This window comes from Bidens hawaiensis, unplaced genomic scaffold (assembly GCF_021521415.1).
Source record: "Bidens hawaiensis isolate Kalapana, Puna unplaced genomic scaffold, B.hawaiensis_p1.1 tig00018033_1, whole genome shotgun sequence".
In the NCBI taxonomy this organism is placed as follows: Eukaryota; Viridiplantae; Streptophyta; class Magnoliopsida; order Asterales; family Asteraceae; genus Bidens; species Bidens hawaiensis.
The window spans coordinates 195,773-213,536 of NW_027492722.1; the positions used below are offsets into that span (position 1 = coordinate 195,773).

At 36.0% G+C, this 17,764-nt stretch overlaps 1 protein-coding gene and 1 pseudogene across 2 annotated transcripts; both read left to right on the forward strand.

The window, feature by feature from the left end:
- Positions 1–948: 948 nt before the first annotated feature.
- LOC143555283 (glycine dehydrogenase (decarboxylating) A, mitochondrial-like) lies at positions 949–7,083 on the forward strand. Its single transcript, XM_077044864.1, has 15 exons — positions 949–2,163; positions 2,709–2,954; positions 3,041–3,118; positions 3,198–3,298; positions 3,380–3,575; positions 3,995–4,120; positions 4,206–4,391; positions 4,471–4,584; positions 4,666–4,818; positions 5,640–5,828; positions 5,920–5,997; positions 6,084–6,209; positions 6,303–6,401; positions 6,490–6,607; positions 6,792–7,083. The coding sequence occupies exons 1-15, from the start codon at positions 958–960 to the stop codon at positions 6,881–6,883; spliced, it is 3,108 nt and encodes a 1,035-aa protein (XP_076900979.1). The 5' UTR covers positions 949–957; the 3' UTR covers positions 6,884–7,083.
- A 1,812-nt stretch (positions 7,084–8,895) lies between these two features.
- On the forward strand, positions 8,896–17,142 carry LOC143555284 (putative serine/threonine-protein kinase SIS8; annotated as a pseudogene). The gene is made up of 14 exons (XR_013139172.1): positions 8,896–9,201; positions 10,861–11,297; positions 11,372–11,475; positions 11,636–12,216; positions 12,308–12,448; positions 14,309–14,349; positions 14,518–14,592; positions 14,705–14,799; positions 14,883–14,961; positions 15,040–15,114; positions 15,659–15,727; positions 16,385–16,434; positions 16,532–16,708; positions 16,802–17,142. The product of XR_013139172.1 is annotated as a putative serine/threonine-protein kinase SIS8 (transcript).
- The last annotated feature ends 622 nt before the right edge of the window (positions 17,143–17,764 follow it).

A 17,764-nucleotide genomic window follows, 5' to 3' on the forward strand; every position in this document is an offset into this window, starting at 1 on the left:
TAATTATGGATGCATTTGCTCTATTTATAAACAAGACAAAGACAATATTAGATTACAATTTCATTGCGATGATCAACACAGAATCACATATTCCCATTTTGTCAAATACCTACCGTTTTACTACGTGAACTTATCGATATGATTTGCATTTTTACCATTATTGAAGAATCAATTGTCGTAAAACTACTCCATGTAGGTTCTTACCGACTATATTTTGATAAACTTCTATCAAACTATTTTAATTTTAAATTTATACTATTTAAGTTAACAATTTACCAAATTATTCACCATAGTAATAATAGTATTAATTTTAACCTTAAATAGGAAAACTAATTAAAGAATTAAAGATCTATTACCAATTTTAGTTACTTTTTTTTTGTTGGAACGACCAACTAAGTAACGTCGGGTACTCCGTATGCGGCCCAGGTAGCCCGAGCCGACCACGAGTCCGGACGGACGGAGCCCCTAGCGGTCCATCTATTGAGGGATTCCCTGGATAAAACCCGACCCCCACGCCCGTCAAACGGCATGACAGCGAGGAGCCGGTAAAACCGGGTGAGATCAAGACTCGAACCCTGGCATATAAATTTGTGATAGTGAGGTTTGATCCCCCTACCTCTCATTAGTAAAGTGAGTGCTCTACCATCAAGTGAAAGTAAAAAAAAAGAAAAATCATATAACCAATTTTAGTTACTAAAATGAGATATGGTAGGAAATTTGTTATATGATTTTTTTTTTTTACTTTCACTCTAGCATTTCTTTTAATAATATTGATATAAAAAAGAGAGGTTTAGGTACCCAACAGGAAAGTATGTGTATACTTTTAGGACCAAAACCATAAACCTTAGCAACGAGTTGGTTGATGACATGAACATGTGAGGCCAGTGTACTCTCTTTAACCCCATTTTATCTATCACCCAAAACCAGACCATTCTTGTTCTATCCTCTTCTTCACCAATGGAGCGTGCACGCAGGCTAGCCAACAAAGCCATCCTCAGGCGCCTTGTATCCCAAACCAAACGCAACCCATCATCCCCAGCTCTATACTCACCTTCTCGCTACGTCTCATCTTTATCACCTTACACATTTAACCCCACAAACGTTAGATCAAACCAGAATGTTAACGGCTTCGGTTCGCATGTCCGGTCCATATCCGTTGATGCATTGAAGCCCAGTGACACTTTCCCACGTCGCCATAACTCCGCCACCCCACAAGAACAAACCAAAATGGCTGAGTCCGTTGGCTACCCGAATCTTGACGCGTTGATTGATGCCACTGTCCCTAAATCCATCCGACTCGACTCCATGAAGTATTCCAAGTTCGACGAAGGCTTAACCGAATCGCAAATGATTGCACACATGCAAGAGTTAGCTTCTAAGAATAAGATCTTTAAGTCTTTTATTGGTATGGGGTATTACAACACTTATGTGCCTCCTGTTATATTGAGGAATATTATGGAGAACCCGGGTTGGTATACGCAGTATACGCCGTACCAAGCTGAGATCGCGCAGGGTCGGCTCGAGTCTCTGCTGAATTTCCAGACCATGGTGACTGATCTCACTGGCCTGCCTATGTCGAATGCTTCCTTGCTTGATGAAGGGACTGCTGCTGCTGAAGCTATGGCTATGTGTAATAATATTCTTAAGGGGAAAAAGAAAACCTTTATTATTGCTAGTAATTGTCACCCACAGACGATTGATATCTGCAAGACTCGGGCCGATGGGTTTGAGATAAAGGTGGTTACTTCGGATCTTAAGGATTTTGATTACTCGTCGGGTGATGTGTGTGGGGTGCTGGTTCAGTATCCCGGGACCGAGGGGGAGGTTTTGGATTATGGTGAGTTTATTAAGAATGCTCATGCTCATGGGGTGAAAGTGGTCATGGCTAGTGATTTGTTGGCTTTGACTGTTTTGAAGCCGCCGGGTGAACTTGGGGCGGATATTGTGGTGGGGTCGGCTCAACGGTTTGGGGTACCGATGGGGTATGGCGGGCCCCACGCTGCGTTTCTTGCAACGTCGCAGGAGTATAAGCGGATGATGCCTGGAAGGATTATTGGTGTTAGTGTTGATAGTTCGGGTAAGCCAGCTTTGCGTATGGCGATGCAGACGCGTGAGCAGCATATTAGGAGAGATAAAGCGACTAGTAACATTTGTACAGCTCAGGTAATGTTTTAATTTGGTTTGTAGGCGAACCGAACGAAAACGCATAGGGGGTGCTCGTGTTAGATCATTTAACTTTAACAAAACATGAACACGGACAATTAAACGAACGGTTTTTCTTGTTCATGTTTGTTTGTTAAGAAAAAGAACATGTTCATGTTCGCTTATATTCGTCTGTTAATATTCTAAACGAACAGTTCATGAACTTAAACGAACACAAATGAGCAAATAAAAAGTACAAACGAACATAAACGAACAAATATAAATGAACTTTTGTATTAATATTCAAACGAACCTAAACAGACGTTCACGAACGTAAATGAACGAATGAAACATGTGTTCGTGTTCGTTCGTTTAAGTAAAAAACAAAAAAAAAAAATTGTTCATGTTCGTTCGTTTATTAAATAAAGGAACTCCTGCCGAACAGTTCACGAATGGTTCATTGAATGTTCGGTTCATTTACGTGCCTAGTTTTAATGTTTTCTTACATATGCACAAGTGTTTCAGAGATTAACATGTTCATTAGCCTCTAATGTTTTATTATATAGGCATTGCTTGCAAACATGGCTGCTATGTATGGTGTTTACCATGGACCTGAAGGTCTAAAAACCATTGCCAAACGCGTCCACGGTCTAGCTGGCACGTTTGCAGCGGGTTTGAAGAAGTTAGGGACAGTTCAAGTTCAAGATCTCCCCTTTTTTGACACTGTGAAAGTAACATGTGCTGATTCAGGGGCCATTGCTGATGAAGCTTACAAGCATAATATAAATCTTCGTATTGTCGACAAAAACACGGTAATATTTTTTATGTTTCCGTCTGTAATTTATGCATTCAAAAATTTTAAATTATTAAAACTTGTTCTTGAATATGTTTCTTTCAGATTACTGTCTCTTTTGATGAGACTACAACGATCGACGATGTTGATACTTTGTTCAAAGTTTTTGCCTTAGGGAAACCTGTAAGTGTGCACCTTTTTTCTGATAATTAAAAATATATGTATACATATTTTGCAATTAATTAATGCAATTTTATTGTAGTTGACGTTCACGGCTGCATCTATTGCACCCGAGGTTCACGATGCTATCCCGTCTGGGCTTGTAAGGGAAACTCCATATTTGACTCATCCGATTTTTAACGCGTATGGTTTTTTTCTACATGATGATGATTATATTAAATAAAGCAACAATGAATTTATTTATTTATTCTTTTCAAATTTTAGGTATCATACGGAGCATGAGCTACTAAGATACATTAGTAAATTGCAATCAAAGGATCTCTCATTATGCCACAGCATGATTCCACTGGGATCATGTACCATGAAGCTTAATGCAACTACAGAAATGATGCCTGTGACATGGCCCGCCTTTGCAGATATCCATCCGTTTGCTCCTACCGAGCAGGCACAGGGTTATCAGGTAACTCTATTTTTATTTAGTTTAATGGTTTTTTTTATTTATCTATATAACATAGGCATTTGTATTTGAGAAGTAAAAGCTCTTGACAATATGAATCATTGATAGAAAAAATTTAACAACTTAAGTTTGTTTTTGCAATTATTTATTGGCATAAAAAACCATAAGACTAATTTGTCCATATGTTTTTTTAAACGTTTACCTACACATGTAGGTTCTGTAAATAAATGAATTTTGTTTATATACTTTTTTAGAATATTAGAAGAGATTAATAAGCACTGCATGAATTTTGTTACATACTTTTTTTTCCCTAAAAACAGGCTTCTGCGTAGAACCTTCCCTTCCCTATATGTATGTGTGTTTGTGTGTTTATGTGTTTTATGTTTTTTTAATTATATGTGTATTTGTTTTTATTTTTTTAGGAAATGTTCAAGAACTTGGGTGATTTGTTGTGTTCCATTACTGGATTTGATTCTTTCTCATTGCAACCGAATGCTGGTGCTGCTGGAGAATACGCCGGGCTGATGGTTATCCGTGCATATCACATGGTATGTGCTGCACCTTAGTTGTTGACTTTGATCAACTTTAAATAGCCAGTCAAATAATTGAGTTATTGATTTTGGTTAACTGTAGGCAAGAGGGGATCATCACAGGAATGTATGCATTATTCCAGTATCGGCACACGGAACAAACCCTGCTAGTGCTGCTATGTGTGGAATGAAGATCATTACTGTGGGAACCGACTCTAAAGGTAACATTAATATTGAAGAAGTTCACAAGGCTGCAGAGGCAAACAAAGAGCATCTAGCGGCTCTTATGGTAATGTCTTATAAATTAATTAAAATTCATTACTTTGGTGTAGTGGAATGGTTTATAAATTAATTTATTTGAATTTCAGGTTACCTATCCTTCGACTCATGGAGTTTATGAAGAAGGTATTGATGAAATTTGCAAAATCATTCATGATAATGGAGGTCAAGTTTACATGGATGGAGCAAATATGAATGCACAGGTATAATGAAACAAATGCATATTTTTTTTGGATCTTATATATTTTAATACAATGCTATTACATATTTTTCGGATGTTGTAGGTTGGTTTGACGAGTCCAGGGTGGATTGGTGCTGATGTGTGCCATCTAAACCTGCACAAGACGTTTTGCATTCCACACGGTGGAGGTGGGCCTGGAATGGGCCCCATTGGTGTGAAGAAACATTTGGCACCATACTTGCCTTCGCATCCCGTGGTAAGTATGAGAATTAAATATTAAATTTCAGAAACACTGCTGACACACTATCTAGACACCCTAATGTGCCATACGAGCCGTATAGCAGGGAAAAATGTTTATAGGGTTGTATGACAGGGTAAAAATGGTCACTTGGGCCGTATGACATGTGAAAAGTGGTCAATTGGGTTGTATGACATGCGAAAAATGGTCAAATGGGCCATATGACATGTGAAAGATGGTCATATAGGCTGTATGACAAGCAAAAAATGGTCATGTGGGTCATATGAAGGGCCAGGGCCATCTCCGAGAATCCTGAAAAATTTTTGAACTGAAGACGGTAAAATTTGGGCTTAAAATTAGTTGAATAATTGGGTTTAAACATTAAGAATACATAATGTTTTTTTCAAAAAAAATATATAATTGAAAAAAAAATAAAAATTCAGGCCTATCAGGGTGTTGGGCTGGGGTTCGCCGACAACCCGGCCCTGCCTCATAGCCTGCTCTGTGAAGGGCAAATCATACAAACAGTAAGAGGCGCTTGATTGACAAAGAAATGATTGATGTGACCACTGACAAAGTCATATGGCTCGTATGGCCATTTTATCATACAGCCTGTATGATGTGACATGCGTTGGTGTGCAGGCTCTGTATAACATCAATCGGCCGTATGAATGTATGACGTGACAAGGGCACTTGTGTACACTTCAGTGTGGTTTTTGTACAGCAGTCTCTTGTTTTTCTATATATATATGTGTGTGTGTGTGTGTGTGTGTGTGTGATCATGGTATTCAATCAATGTGTTCAGATTTCTAATTTAAATTGTACATCTCGAATTGAAGGTGGCGACAGGAGGCATACCGGCTCCTGAACACAGTAAGCCACTCGGTACCATTGCAGCAGCCCCTTGGGGTTCGGCTCTTATCTTGCCTATATCATACACATACATTGCCATGATGGGATCCGAAGGAATCACAAACGCTTCAAAGATAGCTATCCTGAATGCAAATTACATGGCAAAACGTCTCGAGGTCTCAAGCTCTTTCTTTTTTACATCTATTTATTATTATTACAAACTATCAGCAACTTATAACATGGCTTAATGCTTGTACCACATTGCAGAATCACTATCCAATTCTTTTCCGTGGTGTGAATGGAACGGTTGCCCATGAATTCATCGTTGATTTGAGACCATTGAAGGTAATACAAAAGTCAAGTTAAATAGATTAATCTTGTCCGTTTATTTTAAGATCTATGGACTAAACAGTAAATTCAATCACATTCAGACTACTGCTGGAATAGAACCTGAAGATGTTGCTAAACGTCTTATTGATTACGGGTTTCACGGTCCAACAATGTCATGGCCAGTTCCAGGAACACTCATGATTGAACCAACTGAAAGTGAAAGCAAGGTATGATGGAGAGAGTAAAGTTTACATTACATTATTATTATTAAAGTTTAAATATTCATTTTACTTAAAAGTGTGTAATTTTTTTATTGGTAGGCTGAGTTGGACAGGTTTTGTGATGCTTTGATCTCCATTAGGCAAGAAATAGCAGAGATTGAGAAAGGAACAGTTGATCTTAACAACAATGTCATCAAGGTACTTTTAGCAATTAGATTATGATTGGTTTGGAGAAAATTATTCTAGAATTTTGTTCGTTATTTTAGAGAAATTATTATATTTGCAGGGCGCTCCTCACCCGCCGCAACTACTCATGGCCGACAAGTGGACAAAACCGTATTCTAGAGAATATGCAGCGTACCCTGCTCCATGGCTTCGTGCTGCCAAGTTCTGGCCAACTACATGTTCGTTTCTCTCTCTATATATATACATATATATGTATGTGTATGTGTGTCTTGTATACCACTGATTCTGATTATTCAAAATCACATAATAACCTTCAAAACGTGTATATGCAAACACTTCTAAAAAGCCTATGTTTTTTGTTTTCAGAAGAAACTTATTTTGTGATGTGTGTTTACGTGACAGGCCGTGTTGACAATGTGTATGGAGACCGCAACCTGATCTGCACTCTTCAACCACCACAGGAGTACGAAGAGAAAGCCGAAGCTACTGCTTAAGTAAGCTATGAACTGTCACGTGTTCTTCAAGGTTCTTTCCAAGGTTTATACATGAATCAGTTCTTGTATATACACATTTCGTGTTTCTATGCTGGATTTTATGATATTCATGTAATCATAATGACCGGCTGCTCTTATAACAACAACAATTCCTTCTAATGTACAGCTTTCACTTGTTGTGAAACACATTACACACCCTATTCAGCTATCTGTTAAATCCAAACACAGTAACTAAAACTTTAAACGAATGCAAGGGTAATTTGGTAATCTTAATAATCTTATATCACATGGTGGTACCTAATCTTTTTACACTTTAAGTGAATTTTCCATATAATGGAGGGTGTTTTCACATGTGAACGGGTAACGAGTCAAAACATGTGATAGTTTTAATATTGAAGCGCGTTTGGTTGGTTTGACCATGGTTTAGTTTTGTTAAAATTAATGTATATTTTTATAAATAGTTAATGTGTCAAATATGTTCATATGTTTTTTTTAACTATTTTGTTAAATTGGCTAAAAAAAATGAAAAATAAAGTCGAAGTATAATTGATACAAGATATGCAACATTAACTACTTTTTTAGGCAAGAATTGAATGACATTGACAAGGATATCTAAGAGATTTAAATGGGGATATAATTGGAAGAGACATGCTACCTTCCATGGACACATTCATACATCAATGATAGACAACTGACTTGCAAATAGTGAAAGTGTGATGCTATTAACCAAAATAGTCCGCTTAATTAATTGTATCGAAAACTCAACGATAATCTAGATACTCTTAGCATAGATAACATGTTTAACTAAACAGGTCAAATTTGTTGGTGTATCGTAAATGGTTGGTCAGTAAATAGGTTGTAATGTAAGCTCAACCATAATGCATCATGTTTATTAAACGGTTGTAATGTAAGCTCAACCATAACGCATCATGTTTATTAAATGGGTTAGATTGGTTGACTTGTTTATAACTTAATACCATTTAGACCACCCATAACTCGTTTATTGTTTAAATAGGTGCCAGTCGCATTGCCACCACCACCCCAGCCACTGCCCCCCCCCCCCCAGCCAACTACAAACACCTACCAATCGCCATCACTGGAACCTCCAGCAACGTCGCCCCAAACCTACCATGTGGCATCACCACATACGATGTAATCGAGTCAAGCCGTTCATGAAACACTCAAGTTTGACTCGTTAAAAACTCGAAACAATTCAAGCTTAAAAACTCGAGTCTAAAATCTAAATCGAAACTTATTTAATAAACGAGCCCATAATTGAGCTCTATTTGAGAGATTTGACTAGAAACATAAGCCTAATTGAGTCTACTTTATATACAAGTATAATAATTTTTATTTACACAATGCATATTATTGTGCATATAGTACAACTATAATAAGAATCACTAAAAGAATATATATTTATAGAAATTTTTATAGTTATTTTATAAGATTAAAAACAAGTTTGGTACCACGAATGCAACATTTGGTTATTTGGTGGCATCTTATTGGTCAACGGTATTTTGTTGTTTTTCTTGTTTAGTTATGGTACCAGAACAAACGTAACGACAACCGACTGAATATCAATTTTGTTTTTTTTTTAGTTCCAGTACCATAACGAACGTGACGAAAACCGACCGAATCCACCGCATTTTGTTTTGGTCTAGGTGTTGTAACAAACGTAAAGAAAACCGACAATTTTGTTTATTTTTGTTTTAGTTCCGGCACCGTAAGAAATATGATGCAAATTCGCGTGAGTTACCGTCTCAATACCCGAGTCCAACCTTACCGTGTCAATACCCGAGACCAACCGGTCGAAATGCTAGTTATAATTAGCAAAAGCAATACTTTAATCCCACCTTAATTCTTATTTCCCGAGAAGAGAACGAGCCTTCCTTTCTTCTTTGTCTTCTTCTTCTTCTTCTTCTTCTTCTTCTTCTTCCTCGTATTCTAGAGAGAGAAACCCAAATTCAATTAAATTATAGAGAGAGAAACACAAACAGAGTTGATGCATCATGTCAAAGATGAAACACCTCCTGCGAAAGCTTCACATCGGCAGCAGCAGCAGCAGCAGTCTCAACAACCGATTAACCGTTCCCGACACGTCATCCTCTCAGCCTATATCACTCGACGAAAACGTCAACGATCACTCCAGTTTCTTCGAGGAGGAGTTTCAGATGCAGGTTGCTCTTGCCATCAGTGTTTCCTCTGGATCCGGTCAACCCGACGCTGAATCTGCTCAAATTAAGGCTGCTAAGCAACGGAGCTTGGGCTGCTCGCCTTCGGAGTCGTTCGTCGAGTTCCTTTCGCTTCGATATTGGGTAATGAACATTGTTTAGATTTGCCCCTAATTGGATAGGCAGTTCCGTTTAGCCCTAATTTTGATCCAGGTAATGAACATTGTTTAGACTTAATTGTTTCGATTTAAAGGTTGCAGGGAGTAATTAATCAGTTTAGGTCCTAAACTGATTAACGTTAATTCGGTTTCATCGCTTGATTCAGTTACGTTTCGGTTAACTCGGATTTATGCACACCTTGATTACTATATGAATTATCTTTTATCTTATTCACATGAGATTGAGTTAAGTTTCTGTTAAACCAAGTGTAGTCCATTAACTCCCCCTGCCACATCACTAGGCAGGGTGTTAAACACCAAGGGCGACAAAGGGCTTCGGTGCTAGTAGTTTAACAAGTATTAGGGCTTTGGTTGTGGGGCCAAGCTATTTTTTTAACCAATTGAATCTCTCTCAACTCACATTTTTTGTAAAAAGTAAATATTAAAGAGTAATTGTGTTGTTAGTTAAACCATTACGTGTTTTTTTTTACGTGGCAGGGTGTTATTCACTTTGTTAGTTAAACCACGACACATAGTCTTAAGACTAGTGCACATTTTCGCTAGGTATTTGACCAAATAAGATTGTTCAGTTCCTATAGAACCTGTCACTAAAATACCCCTAGTGAGAGATAAGGCGAAGCGGAGCGAAAAGGGTTTTCCATGAGATGGGAAATGAAAACTATTAGCCCCACACGAAGTTTGTGAATAAGTGATTGCGTAAAAGATCCTAGCTGCACTTAAAAGCCGAGTCTTTTTTATTGAAATTAGTCCACATGGGATAGAATTAAGTTTTTATTAAGAAAGCTGTAACAATTTGTTGTAGCTTCTAGCAAGTATTAAATATTATAGTAGACTTTGCTTTCTGGTTTTTGAGATCAAGAAGGTGCAACACTTTCGATACCTAAATGCATTTTGAGCTTGTAAATTTTTGTTTATTTGTTTTTCTAAATCTTTATTTTTTGGGAGCTTTTAGATACTTTTATGATTTCTAAAATGCATTGCTCGTTATGCATTTGGACAACTTTTTTCTTTTAGACATCTTATTTTTTTATATGTATTTTATGTATCCTTTCTCTTTTTAATGGTCCAATAAGCCCAAACCAAGAGACCAAACCGTTAGTAACGTACTAACATGTTTGTTTGCTTTGGTTACAACTTGCAACTTTACCTATTTAGTTTTGGTTTACAGTGAATCATTATTAAGCTCATGGTTTGGCCTAAAAACTGTCAAACCGGACGGTGAACTCCCCTAGCACAGACTTCAGGATCCTGGAATTATAAGTTTGCTTCTTTTAAACAGGGGATGATGCACCTCCTATTCGAGTAGGCAATAACTCAATTTAGCCAAAATGACAACAATATATGTTGAAATAATATTAAGATTTTATAACAAGGTTTTCTTAACATAAACCACAGTACACTGATGTTGTTAGTGGAGTGAGCATTCTACAAATATTGTCATCATTTGGTTATCAAACAGTTGGATATGTAGTTGCTTGTAGTAAATAACAGATTATAAATAGATATCTTAGATTATAAATAGATATCTTACAAAGAAGCACATCCTGTGTGAACCAATTTTATGCTTTTTTTGGCAATACGCTTTTAAAAGAAAATTTGTAATTGACGAGTTTTGTATGTGCAGAGCAATAATGTTGTAAATTATGATGAAAAAGTGATGGATGGTTTTTATGATGTATATGGGATTACTTCAAATTCAATTATACAAGGGAAGATGCCTTGGTGGACCTTCAAGCAATAACTGTTTCAGATAATGTTGACTATGAAGTAATTTTAGTCAACCGAATGATTGACAAGGATTTACTGTACCTTGAAGAAAGAGTTTCTACTATATCCTTAGAATGCCAAGCTGCCTGGACGACTCAGATTATGAGCACTTTAATCCAAAAAATTGCCAATATTGTTGTTGGTCAAATGGGCGGGCCTGTAACTGATGCTGATGAAATGTTGAGAAAGTGGACTTTAAGAAGTTATGAGTTGAGGAACTCAGTGAACACTATCGTTCTTCCTATTGGTTGTCTTGATGTTGGACTTTCCCGTCATAGAGCCTTGCTGTTTAAGGTATATTAATTGAGCATAACCTTTTTAATTCTTATAATATTTTAGCACATTGTCAACTATTCATTTAATGGTAGGTACTTGCTGATAAGATCAACCTTCCATGTTGTCTGGTCAAAGGGAGCTACTATACTGGAACTGATGATGGAGCCGTGAACTTGATCAAGATTGATAATGGAAGGTATGATGAATGATGATCATGCATATATTATGCATATGCTATATGTGTTTTTTTTTGCGTGTTTCATGTCTTTATCTTCAACTTCATTATCTTCACTTAATCATGTATTTAGCACTACGAACATGTATTCACCAACGATAACCCTCTGTAACTGATGCAGTGAATACTTTATAGATTTAATGGGAGCTCCAGGAACCCTAATTCCTGCAGAGGTGCAAAGCTGTAATTTTCCCAGTTTTGGACTAGATTCAGTGTTGGTTACACCTCAACATGACAGTATTGCCAACTTTGGGACTTCAGGTTTTGAAGTGTCTTCTTTTATAGGCTCACAGTCAGAAGGTCAAAATGGGAGAGTTATTAAAAGAAATCAAACAGAGAGGTTTGAGATAGCATCTCCAGCACAAGAATTGCAGATTAAAGACGTGTCTGATCGTGCCATAAATTCTGCAAAAAACCCTGAATTTGCTCAAAAGCTTCATGCAGTTCTCTCAAACAGTGACATCACATCTTCTGGTAATCTTTTAAATGTAAATAACCAAGAAGAGGGAAGACCACAAGTATGTGAAACAGTTCATTTGTTAGATGCTGACATGTTAATCATGCCTAATAATGAGGAGCCTAGTGTTTATAATGGGTTACAAGCAGAACGTGAAATAATGCCTGAAAGATACAATTTTGGATGCAATTTACATTCTGAATCTACAAGCTATAGTGAGGATGTCCTGGCTGATAACTCAGCTAGTAAGGTTTTTGTTCTCATAACTTATAATAATTTGTAGAACCTGTGTATGATAATATGAAAGATATTTATGGAACTTTGTTTCTTTTTCAGTGAAATCATTGGAAAGCCAAGAACGGGAAGGCGTTCATAAAGATGATGAAAAAACAAAAAGGTTAAACATGATTAGTCTCACTGCAGTTGAGTGGGAAATATTGTGGGAGGATCTTCAAATAGGAGAGCGCATTGGTATAGGTAAGGTTTATTTTATATTCGAAATATAGCATTTTCATTTTGTTGCATACTGAATACTTACTAAAGAACTACCAAAGCTAAACAATGGTTTATTTTGTGTGTTATCTTTGTCAATACTTTGTTTTAAGAAGATGACAAATAACAATGCTTGTCAAATGTTGATGTTATGAATTTTGATGTTAATATTCTTTGTTTTTTAGTTGTTGTTTTAGTTTTACCTTCTGCAGAAGAAAGTAGCTTCATTGTCATTTATTGATGATTTTCTCAAGCAATACAAAGTGTTCTTGTTTCTTGTAATCTCTCTTTAGTCATGGGTATCACTGCAAGGATTAGAGTTAGGCTGACTTAATTTGACCACTAAGTAGTGAAGTAGCCAGGAATTTTTTACTATGGTGCCAATATTTTTTAATGCTGGGATTTATAACTACCTAGAGCAGGGGTGGATGCACTTTAGGAGTGTAGGGACACCGGGGTCAGATGACACCATTGAATTTTGAGAATTTAGTATACTGCCGAACTTTTGACCGACGCCATAGTTTCCCTGCGGTAAGGCACACATCCAGCCGCTTAAAAGGGCGGGTTCGACATATTTTAAACCCTAAACTAGTGAAGTCAATACTTAAACCAACGTCTTCAATCGCATGCCCCCTCCTTGTCTTCAATTTCAGTCTTGACTCAAACCCTAAACTAGTGAAGGCACTACGTAAACCAACGCCTTCAATCGCATGCGGCATGCCCCCTCCTTGTCTTCAATTTCGCCGGATTTCATCCATCGATTTGAACAAGACCCTGTCTTCAACCATCGTTTGAACAAGACTGAAGAGCAAAGACCCTGCCGGCCGTCGATTTCAATCTTGGATTTGAAGTTTTGAACAGACATTGATTTGTTCAAATCGATGGATGAAGATTTGCGGTCGAAGACGTCAGTCTAACTAGCTAGTTTAGGGTTTGAGTTTTGGCTGTAAGTTACTAAAAAGGGTAAAAACTGTCCCAAAATATGTCGAACTCGTGTCCTTTTATGTGACTGGACGTGTGCCCGATCATAGGGACATCTTAATAGATTTATAATATTATTATGGGGCCGCTTTAAGGGAAACTATTGGGTCACTCAAATTTCAATAATATGCTCTACTAAAATTTCAAAATCCAATAGTGTCGCCTGGTGGGTCCGCCCCTGCCACACAGGAACTTATAAAGACAAATTTGTGCAAATAAGCTAATGAGTAAAATAAATTGTTTCACAAAGGGTATGGTTCTTCAGTTCCAAGTTTCTGAATTCACGAGAATGTGATCTTGTTGGTACTTTTCTCAATCTCGTTCTAGATCTCATAGCATTTTTGCTACCATCGACCAAGATTTGGTGAAACCTTATTTTATTTTGTATACCAGTTGTACATGAAATACATTGTTTTAGTTTTGTGGACTTAAGTTTTCTTAGACTTTTGCTGGCCTTTGCATGTTACGTTCTTTTGTCTATGATGCTCTATTTGTTACTATTATTCTTCTTTAGCATGTTTCAGTTATAGCTTACTAATGCTATATTTTTAGTACTTTCCCATGCATACTCTTTCTATTTAGATTCATGTTGGATACATGCACTTTATGTTTTTAATAATGAAAAGGACATGGAAAACATTTGAATGCTTTTTTCCATAAGTACTGACTTGATATTTACTAAATATGTAGTAAAGAGTTCTTTTTTTAGTGTTTCTTTATGCATTATATAGAAAAGCCATTTGATATATGGTTTATTCTTTGCTTTTTTCCTTCTATCTAGTGTTTTTGCAAGTTTATATCTTTTATTGAGATAATGGGATCTTATATTACATAAAAATCTTATGTTATTTCTCTTTCTTCTAGGTTCTTATGGCGAGGTTTATCGTTCGGAATGGAATGGAACTGTAAGTTACTTCTAACTCAGTTACTTTTTGTAACACTTTAATTATTAACTATGTAAGATTTGAATGTGCCTTTAGGAAAAAGATGTAAGATATGAATGTGTTAGTTTTGGTTCAAATGGCTGCATCCAACTGCTATGAAATTTGTTTATTGATGATATATGCTGACAGGAGGTGGCTGTGAAGAAGTTTATGAACCAGGATATTTCAGGCGATGCACTAACTCAATTTAAGGGCGAATTAGGTGCTATAATTCTTTTTATTTTTTTTCATTTTATTGGAGTCCAAAATTCCATTGTTATTGTTGTAAACAACTAATCTTGACATTATGTCTGGTTATTGGTTTTTGTAGATTGAGATCATGTTAAGGTTAAGGCATCCTAATGTTGTTCTTTTCATGGGAGCAGTTACCCGTCCACCAAATCTTTCCATTTTGACAGAATTTCTACCAAGGTGGAGTATGTTTTAAATATTATTATGAGATGATTATCTTTTTTTCTTTCTCTAATCTAAATATATTATTTTGTGTTATACAGGGGAAGCTTGTATAAACTACTGCATCGTACAAATGTTCAACTTGATGAAAAGAGGCGAATGCGTATGGCTCTTGATGTGGTAAAAAGACTGAAATGACCCCATTTTTATATTGTCTATCACTCTATTTTGTTTTATAATTTTATGAAATGCTTTCAGGCTAAAGGAATGAATTACTTGCACCGGGATTTGAAGACTCCAAATCTCCTTGTTGATAAAAATTGGGTTGTTAAGGTTTGTATTTCTCTTCTAGGCTTCTAGCACAATAAGATCTATGCAGTCAATATCGGTGGGATATCAGTTATCGGTCCTCTGTGAAATATCGGTCAAAATAGGTACTGATAATATCATTATCGGCGATATTTGACCGATATTTCACTGATATTCCCAATATCAGTGTTTTAAGTCTTAATTTTCAACTTTTAGTGTTTAATGTTAGTGTTTTGAGTCTTAATCAGTATACTTGCTACCATTGCTAGTGTTTTGCAAGTCGCAAAAGGATAATTTGTTAATAATAGGAGAGTATACTGAATTGTTAGTGCTAAACTGCTATTTATATAAATTTTATATTAAAATTACTGATATCCCACCGCGATAACCGATATCTCAAATATCGGTCCTTGACCGATATCTGATGTTTTTCTGCATTAACTGCTTATAATAAGATCTAGGTTAATATATTAATAAGTCAGCAAATAACCCTGGGGCTTGTTTATAACATTGAATCTGTAGTATGTGAATCATTTTTCTGTCAATGACGTATCTTGTTAATGTACAGGTATGTGATTTTGGGATGTCGCGCATGAAACACCACACTTTCCTGTCTTCAAAATCTACTGCTGGAACTGTATGTTCTTACTAACGATGTTATTTATTTATACTATGTGTGTGTGTTTTGTGTTCAAAGCAGAACCAACAAATATGTTGAGAACTTCTAGAACCACATAAATCACTTGTACCTGCTATACAGAAGACCACATAACCACCTACCCACTAACTTATTAAATCATCAATGCACAAGTCACAATGTACAAGTGTTGTGTGCAGTTGTAGTTTTCAACATTACACTGGTTCTGAAAAGAAAGAATGTGTGTATGTATGTGTGCATACATGTATATAGGTTTTGGATCTCTTTAGAACTTAAGATTTCTTAACATCCAATCATTTTATTTATTTATTATATATCTTTAATATCTTTCAAGGGTAGTTTTGTCATTTATATATGTAATTTTGTGATTATATATATGTAATCACAAGTTTACATATATATAATCATAAAATTACATATAATAAATGACAAGACTGTTCTCAAATAATATTAAACATATCAAATAAATATAATAAAATAATTGGTTGTTAAGCTCTTAAATTATTTGGAAGTTCTGAATTGATCCCATCCCGATCTTAATATCGTGTGTATATATACACACATAAGCATATAAAATGCATATGCAATTATGCATGTATACGCATGTATGTATTAATAGCTCTTGTTGTATTGCAGCCTGAATGGATGGCACCAGAAGTATTGAGGAATGAACCCTCAAATGAGAAGTAAGTGGTCTTTTATTAAATTATATACACCTAAAAATATAAATTATTGCATCTTTCATTATCTAGCCAAAAAAATTCAGATGTGTTTGTTTTACAGGTGTGACATATACAGTTTTGGTGTAATTTTATGGGAATTAGCAACATTGCGCGTGCCTTGGACAGAAATGAACTCAATGCAAGTTGTTGGTGCTGTTGGCTTTCAATACCGCCACCTGGACATTCCAGAAACCGTTGATCCTGTTGTTGCAAGAATCATAACTGATTGTTGGCACCCGTTAGTAAATCCTCCCATCATAACATCTTTACAGTTTCATGTTATTTCCGTTACATTTGTTGATTCTATACTTGTTGACTTTATAATGTGCAGCGAGCCACAGTGTCGACCGTCATTCAAAGAGATTATTGCTCGACTTAGAAGTCTTGGGCGCCTTTCGGTTGAACGAGTTGAAACGCGTATAAACCAATAATAATAAAGGTATTGGAGGGAATTGCTGTTTTGTGTCTATAGAGATATTGTGGTAGCAGAGTATAAGATAAAAAAGAAAAACAAAAAAAAAGAAAGAAAAAAGAGTGATGGATTGGGAAGTGTTGGTTCAGTTTAAAAGACGGGGGACGAAGCACAGCCAAGCCAGATTGGTGCACTTGATACCGGGGATGAGTGATGAATTTCACCAAAAGGTTATTTAGCTGATGTAATAATAATAATAATAATAATAATAATAATAATAATAATATGCTGTCTATAAAATTGTTAACAAAGAAAGAAGAAAAGAATGGTTTTTGGTTTGGAGGTCATAATTGTAAACACTTGGTGGTCTCTGCAAAAGATCAGCCTCTGGCCTCCAAAGCTTGTAATTTGTACATTTTATTTTTGCAACTGAACCATAGCATACAAGGTTTTAAATTGGGTCAGCAGAAAAACAAAAGTAACTCAACTGAAATCTATGGTCTGGTTATGTTTTTATCCTTTAATAGATAGCATTTGAACTTTTTTTTTTATAGTATGTTATATATTGGAAAAGTTTTAATTAATTATAGGGATATGTTATTCGTACACCCTTTGGTTATCCACACACCCTACATATGATCGTATAGGGGCTATACTATCGTATGAAACCCCATGTTAAAAGGGGTGTGGATTGGTCAAGGGTGTGTGAATAACCATAGCCTAATTATATGTTAGTTTTTCTTATATGTTAGAATGATTGATGGTATTTTATTTGACTAGATATAATCAGATTTATCAAGTGAATCTGTCTTGAATTTTATGTATAAAACTATATTATTATCTTGATAATCCATTTTATTCACATTCACATCAAGGATAAAA

What these genes read in the sequence shown, in the direction of transcription:
- LOC143555283 (XM_077044864.1), top strand. Translation starts at nt 958, where the DNA reads ATGGAGCGTGCACGCAGGCTAGCCAACAAAGCCATCCTCAGGCGCCTT. An exon ending in TTGATTTGAGACCATTGAAG is followed by an intron (nt 5,998 to 6,083) that starts GTAATACAAAAG and finishes AATCACATTCAG; the next exon opens with ACTACTGCTGGAATAGAACC. An exon ending in CAAGTTCTGGCCAACTACAT is followed by an intron (nt 6,608 to 6,791) that starts GTTCGTTTCTCT and finishes TTTACGTGACAG; the next exon opens with GCCGTGTTGACAATGTGTAT.